This window comes from Chiloscyllium punctatum, chromosome 20, assembly GCF_047496795.1.
Source record: "Chiloscyllium punctatum isolate Juve2018m chromosome 20, sChiPun1.3, whole genome shotgun sequence".
Taxonomy (NCBI): domain Eukaryota; kingdom Metazoa; phylum Chordata; class Chondrichthyes; order Orectolobiformes; family Hemiscylliidae; genus Chiloscyllium; species Chiloscyllium punctatum.
The window spans coordinates 79,690,294-79,708,388 of record NC_092758.1 but is presented as its reverse complement, the minus strand read 5'-3'; the positions used below and the strand labels follow the sequence as shown (position 1 = coordinate 79,708,388).

The following is an 18,095-nucleotide window of genomic DNA, read 5'->3' as shown; positions in this document are numbered from 1 at the left end:
TGAATTGGTTATAACATGATTGATGAATTATGAACAGTGTTTGGATAACACAAACTTTCTACTGAACAGGTATAGCGATTTTCTATCGTGATCTTTTATTGCATACTTTCTATAGTGCAATTTTCTATAGCACAGGGATGCAAAGGAATGCAACTGCTGTGCTAATGCAGAACGACTTGCGCTCGAAAGACTCGTATGATGGGTCAATGTTAGAAAGGATCCACAAAAGGTATAGACACATTTAAGGTAGAACAGAAGGAGGACTTTTAAGCACACTTGAAAAAGGACCCAAATTGTATTCATGTGCATTAAAGAATGTGAGGGAGGAGATAGGAGAAACATTATTTCATCTTTTCAGAGAAAATTAGGGAAAAGAATAATACCAGTGGAGTGACAGACAGCATATGTGATTCCTAAATGCTGAAGGAAAGCTGGTAAAGTCCAATGGTATTGATTTTTAACTCAATGTCAGTGGCAGGAAAAATAATGGAACCTTTAAATGAAAAGCAAAATGACATATAGGATCAATATCAAAGTAAAGGTCATGTTTGACGAGTTTCATCAAAATCTTTAGAAAAGTTAACTAAGAATAAACAATAGTGATACAGCACGTTAAATACATGTTTATTTCAAATGGCCTTTGCTACACTGCTGGACAGGAGTCTCATGGCTAAGGCTGGAAATGTGGAATCAGAAGACAAGTAGCAGAATGAATATCAAACCAGTTTCAAAAATAAACAAAAAGTAGTTTGGGTTAAAGGTATGAATGCTGAATTTACATCTGCTCATCATTGAGATGAACAACAAGGGTTCAGGAGTTGGAAGAATAATTTCAAAATTTGCATGGGATTGGGAACCTGGTTTAAAAATATTGAACACTGGAGAAAATTTGCCATCTTTTGGTCATATAAACCTACAGACAAAACTTCCCATTTTAAGTCCACAGACTACTGAAACAAGTCGAAAGTTGATGACATAACAGGTTCATTGTCCTGATTAGGATATGCTAATATGGGAATTAAGTTGGGAAAAAGATAATCAGAAAAAAGCTGGTAACAATCAGAACTATGTGGAAGAGATCCCTTTTTAACATATTAACATCAGATTTGTCAGGATAATGGTGAAATTGAAGATAAAACGCAGGTGTGCTCCAGAATCACAACTACCAATTGTAATGGTTTCAACAAGACTGGAATGTTCTGAAAAGTCAAACAAGAAACACTTTAAACTGATCAGTATTCAAATGATAGGATGGTTCAAAAGTCAGATACATGGGCGGCACGGTGGCACAGTGGTTAGCACTGCTGCCTCACAGCACCAGAGACCTGGGTTCAATTCCCACCTCAGGCGACTGACTGTGTGGAGTTTGCACATTCTCCCCGTGTGTGCGTGGGTTTCCTCCGGGTGCTCCGGTTTCCTCCCACAGTCCAAAAATGTGCAGTTAGGTGAATTGGCCATGCTAAATTGCCCGTAGTGTTAGGTGCAGGGTATATGTAGGGGAATGGGTGTGGGTGGGTGCGCTTCGGCGGGTCGGTGTGGACTTGTTGGGCCGAAGGGCCTGTTTCCACGCTGTAAGTAATCTAATCTAATCTAATCTAATCATGTGTTCCTAGGGTAACTGACTCTCCGGGGGCAAAAAACAACCCACAGCTTTCATCATCTTTAAGTTTCAAAGTAGATGCAAGCCTAGAGTTCAAGTTGCAGGATCAAACTAGATTCACACTAAACCAGTGTAAAGTCAAGGCAATTTAGTTAATTGCTTGCTGGTTACTGCAAAAGACACTGGACACCACCCACAGTAGGAACAGGTCAAAGTAATTCTTGTTTAATTCTACAAACTATTGCTTACATTCTTGCATGTATTGATCTTTAATTGTCAACAATAAAAATTATTGTCCTGCCACAAATTCTGGGTTTAAACCCCACCCGCTACGGAGATGTGTCGTAACAAGTCCGAACAGTTTGATTAAAAATATTTGTCTGAATGGGATCGGTTTTAGAGGTCTTGTGGTGCATTGGTAGCATTGGACCAGAAGGATCAGACTCAAGTTCTACCTGTCACAAAGATTTATCATAACATGTCTGAATGGATCAATTAAAATAATTAAGGAATTTTGTGTAGCAGCTCTGTTCTGCCAGTTTTGTTTGTTTTTCTTCACTGGTGGAATGAGTGCGTTGCTGGCTAGCTAACATTTATGGTTCATCTTGAGCTACCCTTGAGAAAAGGGTGAGCTGCTTTCATGAACTGTTGTAGTCCATATGCTGTAGGTAGACCCACAATGCCCTGAGGGAAGGAATGTGACCTATGGACCATAAGGACTGCATTCAAATCCCTCAGATATAATGACCAGAAAGGCATGTCATGAGACATCTGAACAAACTGACTTAAAAGAGTATCAGTATAAATGGTATTTGTCTCAAACCAATTGTCCTACCTTCCATAAATAAAGACACTAGAGGGGAAGGAGGTTACAGCTCATTGAGAACTGCAAGAGAAGCAGGAAGGCTGAAATAAACTTGAAGTATAATTTGAAATTAAAATCAGTATCACTGAATCAAGCAGCAGAGGGAGCTTGAGTAAAAATATTAGACTACAGGTCAATAAAGTCACATAAAGCAAATATACCAGTGAGATTCAAGAACAGAAGATATCTGTCTAGGAAATTTATGTAAATATGGCACTTTGGTTAGATCATACCTGTAATGTATTGTGTTCAATTCTAGTCTCCAGATTAGAAAAAGAATTGGATGCACCTATGTATAAAAAAGATTTACTGAAATGATATCAGATGTGAAAATTTATGTTTCTCAGGGAAGATTGAGTAAGCTGAAGCTCTTTCCTCCAGAAAAGAGATGACACAGAGCCACATGTTTGATAGTGAAGACAAGTATTCCACTTGCAGGGGAGACCAGAAGTAGAAACCATATACAATAAACACAACACCAAGTTCTGGAGTAACATCTTTATCCAGAGGACAGTCTAAATACACAACTCTACCATAATTATTAGTTCAGCTGACTGGCATAGATGCAATGAAGAGAAAAGCTGATGAACAAATGAAGAAAGTACATTTTTGAACTGAAGAGGAAGATGAATGGAGGCTGTTGGGGATCAAAAATACAGGCATGGATCTGTTGGGGAAAATGCTTTTATCAACAATATGTACTAAACATGAGAAAATAACTAAAACATTGATGCAAAGCAAGGGTACAATAATAACAAACCAACTTACAGTTAACATGTCAGAGCAATGAAAGCTGAATCTGTTAGAGTTTAAGCAATTGGATTAACAAGACCGACTGTTTCAGGAATATGGGACTCGAGCAACAGATCAAAATTGTGTCTTCTTACACTGTAAGATATTAAGATTCTAAGATGATCTTACTTGTTCCTTGAGGCTCCAAGTGCAAGAACGATCGGGTCAGCAATTTCTAACATTGACTGAAGGATGGAAGCCACCACAATAAAGAGAATGATACTCAGCAGAAAGGCACGATGAACAACTTGTAATTCAATCAGGCCAGTCTGTACTGCCAGAATCAATAATGTGATACCTTCAGTCATTCCTCTACGGAAAAATAATTAAAAATAAAATCTCATTTGATGCAACAGAACACCTCTCCTAGTTCTAGCAACAGTTGGATGAATAGAATTTCAACTAGAGTAACCAAAATATCACAACTATACTATTTAGAATAATGTCACAAAACAATCAGGATTTTTAAAAAAACTTAAGTGGAGTTTTAAAAATATTGAACAGCACTATGCAACAGTAACTGTGAAAAATGCCACATGAGCTATCTGAAAACACTAGATTAACTTTTACCAAGATTCCCAACCGGTGTCTATCTTTATAAAAAAAAACACTACTGAAAAATTTTAAAAATAATGTACTGAGATGATGAGGTTAATTCTGAAGTGTAGCTGTCCTAGAACAAACAATGAATCAATCTGAAAGTACACTTGCAAGTTGGTTAAGCATGAATTTCTCTATTCTGTGCTGACTCCAAAACAGGTAGGTATTATCATAAAACTGTTCAGTCTATGCAGATAAAGGTTGTGATTTACAGAGACAGTATTATTTTATTTTTAAGAGGTTGGGTATCTAAAATGTGGAATACAGGTGTTGGTTATCTTTGTGAAGGGTATTAAAAATAAAACTGGGCCAGATAGTCCTTCTGAAACAGTAATCCAATCCAACGTGTCGGACAGCAGGAAACCCTTGGAGTGTCAGACAGTCATAGAGATGTACAGCATGGAAACAGACCCTTTGGTCCAACCCGTCCATGCCGACCAGACATCCCAACCCAATCTAGTCCCACCTGCTAGCACCTGATCCATATTGCTCCAAACCCTTCCTATTCATACACCCATCTTAAATGTTGCAATTGTACTAGCCTCCACCATTTCCTCTGGCAGCTCATTCCATACACATACCACCCTCTGCGTGAAAAAGTTGCCCCTTAGGTCTCTTTTATATCTTTCCCCTCTCACCCTAAACCAATGCACTCTAGTTCTGGACTCCCGGAGCCCAGGAAAAAGACTTTGCCTATTTACCCTATCCACGCCCCTCATAATTTTGTAAACCACTATAAGGTCACCCCTCAGCCTCCAATGCTCTTGAGAAAACAGCCCCAGCCTGTTCAGCCTCTCCCTGTAGCTCAGATCCTCCAACCCTGGCAACATCCTTGTACATCTTTTCTGAACCGCTGCAACATGACCTCCCAACTCCTGTACTCAATACTCTGACCAATAAAGGAAAGAATACCAAACGCCTATCTACCTGTGACTCCACTTTTAAGGAGCTATGAACCTGCACTCCAAGGTCTCTTTGTTCAGCAACACTCCCTCGGACCTTACCATTAAGTGTATAAGTCCTGCTAAGATTTGCTTTCCCAAAATGCAGCACCTCACATTTATCTGAATTAAAGACTCCATTTGCCACTTCTCAGCCCATTGACCCATTTGGTCCAGATCCTGTTGTAATCTGAGGTAACCCTTTTCGCTGTCCACTACACCTCCAATTTTGGTGTCATCTCCAAACTTACAAACTGTACCTCTTATGCTCAGATCCAAATCATTTATGTAAATGACAAAAAGTAGAGGACCCAGCTTCGATCCTTGTGGCACTCCACTGGTCATAGGCCTCCAGTCTGAAAAACAACCCTCCACCACCACCCTCTGTCTTCTACCTTTGAACCAGTTCTGCATCCAAATGGCTAGTTCTCCCTGTATTCCGTGAGACCTAACCTTGCTAATCAGTCTCCCATGGGGAACCTTGTCAAATGTCTTACTGAAGTCCATATAGATCACATCTACCGCTCTGCCCTCATCAATCCTCTTTGATACTTCCTCAAAAAACTCAATCAAGTTTGTGAGACATGATTTCCCACGCACACAGCCATGTTGACTAACCATAATCAGTCCGTGCCTTTCCAAATACATGTACATCCTGTCCCTCAGGACTCCCTCCAACAACTTGTCCACCACTGACGTCAGGCTGACTGGTCTATAGCTCCCTGGGCTTGCAAATGGATTTTTAAAAAATACACTGTGCATTGCCACCAGGAGAACATTAAAGTCCATTAGTTTCTTTGCGGTTCAGATAATCAAGGATTAAGTTTAGTTTAGAAAACCCAGAGATTTATGGACGATTTTTATGAGAATTCAGAGGAGACATGACTGAGTTCAGGGCAAACATGGTTTCGTTCCTGGAAAAGACATTTTTCAGAGCAACAAAGGGAATAAACGACCTCAGTCAAAACTTAATTTTGTACAACATCCAGATCAGGAGCATTTGGTTCAAAACCTGCAGACTCTAGAAAGCAGAGAAAGTCTAAACTTTCGGTTTTGACAGTATTTTTGCAGGAAGACTCCACCATTCACAGGACAGAGGCCAGGGAGAATGAATTTGTTGAACTGAACTTCAAGATTTGATATCGAGGAGTAATTTCCCTGGATCTGATTCTTCGTAAAGCAATGATGCTGCTGGGAAGTAGGTCGAACACTTAGTTTTGCCCTGTGTTTGAAGACCTCTCTGTCTGTGTTATACATCTAGTCAGCTTGTTTCTTTCTGTTTTTGTCTTTTCTGTATTAATTTCTGTTGCAAAAGAAAACCAACAGTCTCGCTTGATTGTTTCAGCGACCGACCAGTGGTGTAAGATCAAGAGTATGGTGCTGGAAAAGCACAGCAGGTCAGGCAGCATCCGAGGAGCAGATGAATCTACATTTTGGGCAAAAGTCCTTCGACTCTGATCTCCAGCATCAGCAGTCCTCACCTTTCTCCACTAGTGTAAGATGTTGGTGTTGGGCCTAAGAGTTGTAATTCTGGTAGAATCACAATGTCAGGGGGTGGGAAGGGTGTCTGCCTTGAGTCAGGGTTTCATAGAACATAGCACAGAACAGGCCCTTTAGCCCACGATGTTGTGCCGAAGTTGAATCCTCATGTAAAATATAGCAACTTAACCTACACAGTCCTCAACTCACTGCTATCCATATGCATGCCCAGCAGTCGCTTAAATGCCCCCAATTACTCTGCTTAGTTTCAGTTCAATAGTTAACCAGAAGTGATATGAAATTTTAACTGCTTTAACGTTTCCAACATAATCAACACACTTCAATGAATTTAACTGTGCAAATTATCAAATCAAAGTGCTTTTCCAGAATGTTCGGGATGCAGGGGAAATGCCCACTAGAAGTCATTGCGAAGCAATTCTTACGGCGTTAACTGGGTTGGGCATTCCACACTGACCTGAAGAGCAACTAAGTGCCTCCAATGACTTGCCAGCCAGCAGAATATTTGGGTCTACATCTATTTAAGAAAGATTTCAGAATTTACGTTGATACTGAAAATACTGGATGACTTGTAATCAGAGCAGATATTTAGAAAAGATTTGATACACTGCGTAAACTTTAAGCAAACTGTTCATAAGCATATAGGCCATCTAACTTTAAGTGCACGTTATTTTCCATATATACTCAGAGGATTGCTTCTTACCTATGCATGAGATTGTCATTCATGAAAGCTCCATAACCTTGAAGGTAGAACTTGCAAAGTGTCAGGACACCCAAGGTAATGAAGGAGATGGTGAACATGAGGCCCAACAAAGAATAAGGAGTGCTGCAACATTCAGCAATACTGCAACAGAAATGTTACTTGAATGACATAAGATGAAAGCAGATATACCTTCATTAATCCTATTAAAAGCATAATAATGAACCAAGAAAAATATTTCCCCAAGCACTAGATTATTTTCCCCGCAAAACCCTTCTCTTCTTCCTCCACTGAAGTTTATTATTTCCAAAGATGGTTGCTAATAGATGACAGTATCTGAATTCATAAGCTGAGTTCAACACCAATACTAGGGCACCCTCTTATGCTCTCCAGAGGTGATTTATAGATAACTCCAAATAGCATTTGTAACTGGAAGCAGGAGATAACATCATCCAAGTGATAATTAACGTCATTCCTACGCTGTAAAATGATTTGGCTGAACTCAATCGTGCAACAAGGTTTCAATTTGCAATATCCATCCCTCAACAACAGATAAAATACCAAAAGCAGACGACTTCACCATACTGAAAATGATCTCAGCATGCACAGCCCAAATCTGGATAATACTGCCAAACGTTTAGTTTTGTTGATGCATCAACTTTATCCTTATTCAAAATTTCACTGACCAAGCTGAACTGTGGAATGTTACTAGCCTAAGTGCAATCATAAATTATACCTCGTAAGAAAGAGGAATAGTAGTCTCTCACGAGATGTGGGGTGATCACGTGTACTGAAGTAAGAGTAAATCTGTAGAGCAAACAGGACCAGCCAGAAAACCATGAACAGCACAGGAACAACCAACTGATTCCAGAGAGACATCCCCAGTGCCAATAGTCCATAAACTTCAACTACCTGTTCAACAGAAGGAAGATAAAGAGGGTATAAATGAATTTGGATATCATAGAAAAATCCATTCACATGGCAGCAGACACATGACAACTGAATGCAAAATGGTTTGCAACAAGTGACAGATGCAGAAGTGTGTACTGAGATAAGTCAGTTCTGAGCGAAAATTGTGAACACAGTTGGATCAAAGAACTCATGTTAATTCTTGACAAAAAGAAATTTTCAAAGGCAACACGATGATATGCTTTTTCCTTCCTGTTAGTAGGGAAAATGCATTTGGATAATCGTAACCGATTTCATCATAGATATACTAAAGAGCTAGCACATTAAAGGACATGTAATTTGAGCTAAACTTGAAAGGCACAAGGATCAACAAAATACCAAATGAAAGGATTTAAATTGCACAATTATCTGAAAGGCAAATATTTTCACGGCCAAGGGGAAAAGATATTGGAGAGGCACGAGGTGAACTGCTCTTAGAGTCATTTTGGCAGTAGAGAGGAAGATCTTTTCTGGAGCTTGTACTATGGTTGATGTTGGCAGAGCTGCATGTGGAAAATACTACATTGCTGTCACAGTCACCCCTCTCCATAGTAATCACAATTTACAAATTTAATGAGGAGAAAAACTAACAGGAAGCATTGTCATATCAAAAGGTTTCAATGTATTTCTAAGGAGATTGTCAAGAAACAAAACTGACAAGGATATATTTGACAAATAGCAAATTAATTGTTCAATTGTAATCAAATGAGAAATCAATATCTGGACACCACTTCACAAAAGAATGCCTAACCTCTCAATGAGGAATTTGCTTAAGCCTGATTTCTTGCTCATGGTTCAGTATTTAACGAGCTTTTCTTGCCATTCAGTTCGAAAGAACTTGGCACTGGCGACTTCTGAGGGCTCAACTACGAACAGATGGGCCTAATGGTCCACTTGCTTAGATTAGATTAGATTAGATTAGATTACTTACAGTGTGGAAACAGGCCCTTCGGCCCAACAAGTCCACACCGCCCCGCCGAAGCGTAACCCACCCATACCCCTACATCTACATCTACCCCTTACCTAACACTACGGGCAATTTAGCATGGCCAATTCACCTGACCTGCACATCTTTGGAGTGTGGGAGGAAACCGGAGCACCCGGAGGAAACCCACGCAGACACGGGGAGAACGTGCAAACTCCACACAGTCAGTCGCCTGAGGCGGGAATTGAACCCGGGTGGGAATTAAGGAAAAAGAACATATGAATGAGAAAGGAGGACATCTGTTGAACTGGAGTCAGATTGGATACTGAAGGAAAAACCAAATTGAGTTAAGGAACAGCAAAGTTAAAAAAAACCTGAAATCTTGAAAAAAACTTTGTCTTTGAAACGACACCCCACAGTTTCAGCCGTGACCTTTCCAAAACAGAAGAATAGGCATCCTGCTATTGGAAAGGGTCCTACACTATTAATTACCTTTTGCAGTGAGTTTAATTTATACTTAGCAAGAAGGGGAAGATATCAAGGCCAACAGTACAGTAGCAGAAATCATCCAGAACATGTACTGATGTGAAACTCAAGACAGTTTTTAAAAAATCACTATGAATGGCTTTACAGTTTACAGAGTAACAGCAAGCACATTAAACTCTATGATCTCTTCAGCAAATAAGAGGGCCCACTTTTCAACTAAACTTTTAATCACAACACACACTTCCGTACCAAATAGGATTGCAGTCTAAAAGCAATTATTTCACAAATGTCTTGAAAAAATCCCTAGAAAAAAACCACTCGTCTGTGATAAGAACAATTATTTTTCTTGCTAATCACCTCTTCAAGATGAAAAAATGCTTTCTTCAGGAAGTTTTGAAACTAAGATTGCAAATAAATAGGAAGGAACTCCCGAACAGAAATGTAAAAGAATGAAAATAAACAACATGGAGGACCAAGTCATACCACATATCGGTAACAAGACAAATGTTAGATTGTCGCAGTTAGGATGCATTTAAGACATTTCAGAAACTTCAAAACATGTTTAAAACTAAGGCAAGATAAACCATTTAAAGTTAATCCAGGACAATCCCTATCAAACGACATACTGGAAGTACACATGGGCACAGGACACAATCACAGAACTTAAATAAGAAATGCCCATCAATGAGCCAAAATCAATAAATAATGTGTTGGAGAGGCATGTGGAGTTTGAAAAATTATGTGTGCACAAGAACGCATGTGTGCAATGAGAAAGGGAGGAGAGAGAGAGAGAGAGGAGAGAGAGAGGAGAGAGAGCAAGGAGCACAATGCATTTAACACACAATCTAGTTGGTTTCTCTCACCTGCACCAGTTCCTTGTATGCCAATTTAGCCAGCTTGTAAGGTACCAACAGATTAGAGGCGAGGAAATAAAGTACCTCCAGTCCTGTGAAAATCATGGCAAACCTGTTGATAATGATGAGCATTTCCACAGGAACCATGCAGAATCGTGCCAGTAAAGGTAGCAGATGGGCAGAAAATAGCCAGATCTGTTTAGTCTTCATAACGAAGGAGCAAAGTGTGCAGACTACCAGCTGCCCTATAACAACACAAAAGACAATCAATGTAATTGGAGCAGATTCACTGAAAACAAGATTACATCATACTACAATTGAAATTGACCTATCACATAGAATCCTTATAGTTTCAGAACAGACGATTCAGTCCAACAAGTCTACTCCGTCATTTGAACAGTATTCCACCTAATCCCACTTCCACCAAGACCCTGAATTTCCTATGGCTAATGCACCTAATCTTACTATGGGTAATTCAGCATGACCAATCCATCTAAATGCACATTTTGGACTGAGAAAGGAAACCACAGCAGCTGGCAGAAACCCATGCAGATATGGGAGAATGTGCAAACTCCACACAAGCAGTCGCCTGAGGCTGGATTTGAACCTGGGTCCCTGGCAATATGAGGCAGCAGTGCTAACCACTGAGTCACTTGCCGCCCCGTTGTTACTTAGTTGGCGAAATAGTGGGCTGAAACTAACACGATGTTGCCTCCTCTCCAGAAGGCCACATCTTATTTCGTGGAAACTCTTCAAACTGATACCCAATGGGTTATTCTCCATGGAAGAACTTAATGCTTGTGGGCAAGCTGTCTTGGCCCTGCCTTTAACATATGGCTCCCAGCATGAGTAAGTTGAATAAGCACATAGAAGAATTTACATTCCCATCACCAAACCAGAAACAGAGACCAATTGCTGTGCCCTAATTTAGAATAAGATACACCACAAGACGATGATTCCAAAACAAGGCCTTCAGTTTATCATGGTACTCCTAAACATGGCACGTTTTCCCACTATATAGTCACAGAGACGTACAGCACAGAAACAGACCGTTCGATTCAACTCGTTCATGCTAACCAGATATCCCAACCCAATCTAATCCCACCTGCCCATATCCCTCCAAACTATTCTTATTCAAATACCCTTCCAGATGCCTTTTAAATGTTGCAATTGTACTAGCCTCCACCACTTCCTCTGGCAGCTCATTCCACACACCTACCACCCTCTGTGTGAAAAGGATGCCCTTTAGGTCTCTCTTATATTTTTCCCCTCTCACCCTAAACCTATGCCCTCTATTTCTGGACTCCCCCACTCTAGAGAAGGGACTTTGTCTATTTTCCCTATTCATGATTTTATAAACCTTTATAAGGTCATCCCTCAGCCTCTGACACTCCAGGGAAAACAGCCCCAGCCTGTTCAGCCTCTCCCCATAGCTCAAATCCTCTAACCGTGGCAACATCCTTGTAAATCTTTTCTGAACCCTTTCAAGTTTCACAACATCCTTCCGATAGGAAAGTGACCCGAATTGCACGCTATATTCCAACAGTGGCCTCACCAATGTCCTGTACATCTGCAACATGACCTCCAACTCCTGTTCTTAATACTCTGACCAATAAAGGAAAGTATACTAAATGCCTTCTTCACTATCCTATCTACCTGTGACTCCACTTAAAGAAGCTACGAATCTGCACTCCAAGATCTTTGTTCAGCTACGTGACAAAACATTTTGTAGTATTGTTAGTGCACATTTCCGAAGACACTGTTAAATGCAGATCCAAAAACCTGACAACATATTGTGAAAGGTTCTCGAAAAACTCTTATTAGTACACCACATTAAGAATAAAAGACATTATTTACAACTAGAATCGAGATTTTGGTTTATTCATACATTAATACATCAAAATTAATTGTTTAAAAAGTGAAACACCAAAGCTCACATGATACTAAATGCATTGTATACTATGAAGAGGATTTGCATGTTACGATAGTCCTTAATGATAAAGGTAAAGTTGCCATACTCCTACCTGACCACAGGGCTGCTTTCTCATTTTAGACAAAGAACTGGTGGTGGTTTAATCTGAGGGTAACTAAGAATCATGCAAGGTGTGAGGGTGAGAACAAGTTTCCTTCATGGTAACCTCGGTTGGTGCGGGGAGGGACATAACGTCATCACTCTGCAACATAAACCAGTTGTCCTGCCAACTGAGCTATCCAAGCAACTATAATCCTGGCCTTTTTTAAAAATCCAGCATCGCTGGATAGCATTTATAGTCCGTGCCTAGTTGCCCTTAAAAAGGAGGTTGTTAGCTACCTCTTGAACAGTTGCAGCCCACAGCTGCGGTGGGTTGACACACAATGTCGTTAGGGAAGGAATTTCAGGATTTTGACATGGCGACAGTGAAGGAATGGTGATACATTTCCAAGTCAGGACAGTGAGTGGATTTGAGGGGAAGGTGGTGGTGTTCCCTGACCTCCATTACTATGGATTTTCAAGTTAGAGATCAATATATACTGAATAGCTTAGACATTTTTTTCTGTGTTGAACTGGATCTGCCTCAGACTGTAACCTACTTTCAACTTTGAAGTGATCTGTTCCAGACCCAAACCATCTGCTTCTGTTCCCTGTTTAACTTCAGGACTGCACTTCATTGTATGTTGTTGATGTCTGAGACTCCAACCTCTGCTGTGTTGGAAAGAAATGCAGTTTTCTGAAAATTTAATTTCTCTTATGTTGCTCAACTTCATCTCATTTGAGCTACAACTTGTTACAAGAAAAACTCATCTGCAATGATCTAAATTGCAGTCTTTGTGGCTCTGCTTTTTGCTTGTGGTTGGATTTTAAAAAAATTCATTCTGGAAAAGCTCTTGCTGGTTCCCACTTAACATCCTTACTTTAGCCCAGCTGCTGCAGAGATCTTCACCTGAAGGCTGGGTCTTTTTCAGACCGAATTACTTCAATTTTCTTCTTCATGTTCTATGCTAACTTACGCAGGCCCCCAGAAGCCACTGCTTCTTCTAATATAAAAATTTCATCTGTCTTGAAATAGTTAACTTATCTACTCCTGAACTCCAGCATATTCAATGCCTTATGTATGTTTAATCAAAACTGCCCTGCTTTTGTCCTCCTTGGTTTATATAGACACATTACAATTTATTAATTATGCTGTCAAGCTATTTTTTTCTCTTTCATGGAATGCGTGCGTCACCAGAAAGGTCAGTATTTGTATCATGACTCCTGCTAGGCTCTTTCGTATGGGAAATCAACCACATCGCTCTGGATCTCCAGTCCCATTTAGGCCAGATTTCCACCTTCCTTAAACAAAATGAGTGAACCAAACGGGTTTTTCCAGGTAATTGCCTTCGTAATTAAGTGGAGCTGAAATGCACATCAGCCATGATTGAATGGCGGAGTGGATTCGATGGGCCGAATGGCCTTACTTCCACTCCTATGTCTTATGGTCTTATGGTAATACTGACTGAGAATCTGTACACTGGGAATCAGGCATATAAAAACTGATTTCAAGAATCTGATAGCTGTTGCAAAGGGCTATCTCAGCCTCCAATCACAAAAGTCAAGAGTTTAGAATTCACTCAGTCAGGGTAACAGTCAAGGTCTGAAGATGGAAATAGCTCTCCAGACTCAACAGACATCAAAGTGGGATCTATTCAAGTTGATAACTAAAGCATCTGAAAAGCTGACTGCCTCAGGTTAGGGGAAAAAAAGTCTAGCTCCAGACCAATGCTAACCAGCCGCCTCTGTTGGTAAGCTGACTCTCCACTCCCGAGGCTCCAAACATTCCTGATGAAGGGCTGTTGCCCGAAACATCGATTTTCCTGCTCCTCGGATGCTGCCTGACCTGCTGTGCTTTTCCAGCACCACACACACAACTCTGATCTCCAGCATCTGCAGTACTCACTTTCGCCAAGATGCCTCAACAGTCTGTCACAGACACTTTTAAAAAAACCTACTCTATGAAAACTGACTGTATAACTATCTTGTACATAGAACTTAAGCAGACAGCTTTGAGGCTGCCCTCTGAGCAGCTCAGAGAAGGGAGGGAAAAGAAAAAGGGATGTGTTCCACCTGAATCCTGGAAGGACAAGAGTCCTGGTAAATCATACATTTAAAGCTATGGATATGGCTTTAAACTAAATAGGGTGGGGGAGGAGTTTGGGTTCAGTTGCATGCAAATATTCAAGTAGGGGAGGCCTCAGCAGAGGTTTTTAAAGTTTCCAGAGCAGCTAATAGGACAGGAACATAACTTCAAGCACAACAGAGAAGGGGACAGCAGGAAGGGGGCATGCGATGCAGTTGTAGTTAAATCTGTGCAATATACAAAAGATAATAAGTGAGCTTGTAGTGTAGATTGAAATTGGTAAGTAAGACGTGGGCAGAGAGACGTGGCTACAAGGGGATCAGGGCTGGGAACAATATATCCAAGGATACAGAACTGACTCAAAGGTAGAAGACAGAGGGTGGTGGTGGAGGGTTGTTTGTCAGACTGGAGGCCTGTGACCAGGGGAGTGCCACAAGGATCGGTGCTGGGTCCACGACTTATTGTCATTTATTTAAATGGTTTGGATGTGAGCATAAGAGGTACAGTTAGTAAGTTTGCAGATGACACCAAAACTGGAGGCGTAGTGGACAGCAAAGGTTATCTCAGATTACAACGGGATCTTGATCAGATGTGTCAATGGGCTGAGAAGTGGCAGATGGAGTTTAATTTAGATTAATGTGAAGTGCTGCATTTTAGGAAAACAAATTTCAGCAGGACTTACACATTTAATGGTAAGGACCTCGGGAGTGTTGCTGAACAAAGAGACCTTGGAGTCGCTCCTTGAAAATGGAGTCGCAGTTAGATAGGATAGTGAAGGCAGTGTTTAGGATGCTTTCCGTTATTGGTCAGAGTACAGGAGTTGGGAGGTCATGTTGCGGCTGTACAGGACGTTGGTTAGGCCACTGTTGGAATATTGTGTGCAATTCTGGTCTCCTTCCTATTGGAAAGATGGCGTGAAACTTGAAAGGGTTCAGAAAAGATTTACAAGGATGTTGCCGGGTTGGAGGATTTGAGCTATAGGGACAGGTTGAATAGGCTAGGGCTGTTTTCCCTGGAGCGTCGGAAGCTGAGGGGTGACCTTATAGAGGTTTACAAAATTATGAGGGGCATGGATAGGGTAAATAGGCAAAGTCTTTTCCCTAGGATGGGGGAGCCCAAAACTAGAGGGCATAGGTTTAGGATGAGAGGGAAAAGATATAAAAGAGACCTAAGGGGCAACTTTTTCACACAGAGGGTGGTATGTGTATGGAATGAGCTGCCAGCGGAAGTGGTGGAGGTTGGTACAATTGCAACATTTAAAAGGCATCCGGATGGGTATATGAATAGGAGGGGTTTGGAGGGATTTTGGCCAGATACTGGCAGGTGGGACTAGACTGGGTTGGGATATCTGATTGGCATGGATGAGTTGGACCAAAGGGTCTGTTTCTGTGCTGTACATCTCCATGATACATGACTTACCGAAAGGACAGGCAAATGAGCAGAGGGGTGGGATTGCCTTGTTAACAAGAAATTACATCAACAACAAGAAGCTGTATAAGGTCAGAAGATGTAGAATCCATATGGATAAAGTTGAGGAACTGCGAAGGAGAAAACACCCTAATAGAAGCTGTGTGCAGGTCTCTAAGCAGTAGTCAGGGTGTGAGGCAGAAAATAAATAAGGAGATAGAAAAGACATGTCAGAAAGACACAATTACAGTAATTATGGGAGACTGCGGTATGCAGGTGAATTGGGAAAATAAGGTTGGTTGTGCATCTCAAGAAAAGGAATTAATGGAGCGTCTACAAAACTGTTTTTGGGATCAGCTTCTGGTACAGCTACTAAGGAACAGGCAATTCCAGATTTGGAGATGTATAATGATTAGGGACTTTGACCATAATACAAGAGAATTCATCCTGCAGTCTGAGAAGGAGAAGCTGGAATCAGATGTGACAGTATTACAATTGAGTAGCTACATCGACATGAGGGAGGATCTGGCCAAAGTTGATTGGAAAGGGAGCAGCTAAGGTGACAAAGGAGCAATGACAGGAGTTTCTGGGAGTAATTTGGGTGGCACAGCAGAAACTCATCTCAAGGAAAAAAAACTACACTAAGGAGAGAATGAGGGAACCATGGCTGAGTAAGGAAGTCAGGGACAGCATAAAAGCAAAGGAAAAAGCATGCAAGGTCGTGAAGATTTATGGGAAGCCAGAGGATTGAGAGGCCTTTAAAAATCAGAGAATAGCTAAAAAAGCAACTGGGACAGAGAGGGAGAAGATGAAATATGAGAGTTAGCTAGCTAGTCACATAATTGAAGACTCCAAGAGTTTTTTTTAAGGTACCTAAAAGAGAGGAAAGAGCGGACATTCGGCCATTGGAAATTGAGGCTGTAGAAGTGGGGAACAAAGAAATGTTGGAGGAAGTGAATAAATACTTCACACCAATTTTCACAGTGGAACACACCAGCAGCATAACAAAACTTCGAGAGAGTCAGGGGACAAAGGTGTGTCTTGGCCACCACTAAGGAAAAGCTGAAAGGTCTGAATGTGGATAAATCACTCAGACCAGATGAATTACACCCAAAATTTCAGAAGGAGATAACTGACGAGATCGAAGAGGCATTGGTGGTGATCTTTCAGTAATCACTGGTGTCAGGAAAGATCCCACAGCACTGGAAAATGGCTAATGCAACATTCCTGTTTAAGAAGGGAGGCAAAAGACAAGAAACTACTGGCCAGTTCACCTGACCTCAGTTGTTTGTAAGATTTGAGAGTCAATTATTCAGGTTTAGACTGTAGAGCAATTGAAGGTGCCTGGTAAAATAGGATTGAGTCAGCACAGCTTCATCAAGGCAAGGTCATGCCTGACAAATCTGAAAGAATTCCAAAGATGTGCAGGTCAGGTGAATTGGCCATGTTAAATCGCCCATAGTGTTAGGTGCATTAGTCAGAGGGGGTGGGTTGCTCTTCTGAGGGTCGGTGTGGACTTGTTGGGCCGAATGGCTTGTTTCTACACTGTAGGGAATCCAATCTAATCTAATTCTTTGAGGAGATAACAAGCAAGTTAATTAAAGGACAGCCAATGGACATGATCTATTTGGATCACCTGAAGACCTTTGACAAGGTGCTGCACAGAAAGCTGTTAAGTAAGAGCCAGAAGTGTTAGGAGCAAGGTACTGACATGGATAGAGGATTGGTTGACTTGCAGAAGGCAGAGACTTGGAATAATGAGGTCTTTTTCAGCATGACAGCCAGTGGACTTCTGCAGGGGTCTGTTTTGGGGCCACAACAAGTCATATTATATACGAACGATCTGGACGAAGGAACAGAGGCCATTATTGATAAATTTGGAGGTGATGCAGAGGTAGGTGGAGGGACAGGTAGCGTTGAGGAAGCAGGGAGGCTGCAGAAGGACTTTGGCAGGTTAGAAGAGTGGGTAGGCAGTGGCAGATGGAATATAATGTGGGCAAGTATAAGGTTATGCGCAAATGAGGAAAGGCTTTGGAAATCTGTGAAGCACAAAGAGACTCGTTCAGGATTCTTTTAAAGTTAAGTGCAATTTCAGCTGGCAGCTGGGAAGGCAAATGCAATATTCAGGTCCATGTCCAGAGGACTAGAGTACAAGAGCAGGGATGTACTGCTGAGGCTGTATATAGGGACTGGTCAATTTGAATTTGGAATATTCATTAGTTTTGGGTCCCATATCTAAGGAAGAATGTGCTGGTATTGGAAGGGGTTCAGAGGTGGTTTACAAGAATGATTCTGGGGATGAAGGGCTTGTCATATGAGCAGCAGTACAGGACTCTGGGTCAGTACTCCACAGAGTTTACAAGCGTAAGAGCTAATCTGACTA

The 18,095-nt window shown here is 41.1% G+C and overlaps 1 protein-coding gene across 1 annotated transcript in view; it reads right to left on the bottom strand.

Moving 5' to 3' along the window:
• The window catches only part of rnf145a (ring finger protein 145a), a 128,301-nt gene that overhangs the window by 24,113 nt on the left and 86,093 nt on the right, over positions 1–18,095 (bottom strand). The window contains exons 4-7 of the mRNA XM_072591110.1: positions 10,218–10,453; positions 7,732–7,907; positions 6,999–7,139; positions 3,387–3,569 (exon numbers count right to left, since the gene is read on the bottom strand). Of these exons, the coding sequence (XP_072447211.1) occupies positions 3,387–3,569; positions 6,999–7,139; positions 7,732–7,907; positions 10,218–10,453 (736 nt within the window). The remainder of the gene's footprint in view (positions 1–3,386; positions 3,570–6,998; positions 7,140–7,731; positions 7,908–10,217; positions 10,454–18,095) is intronic.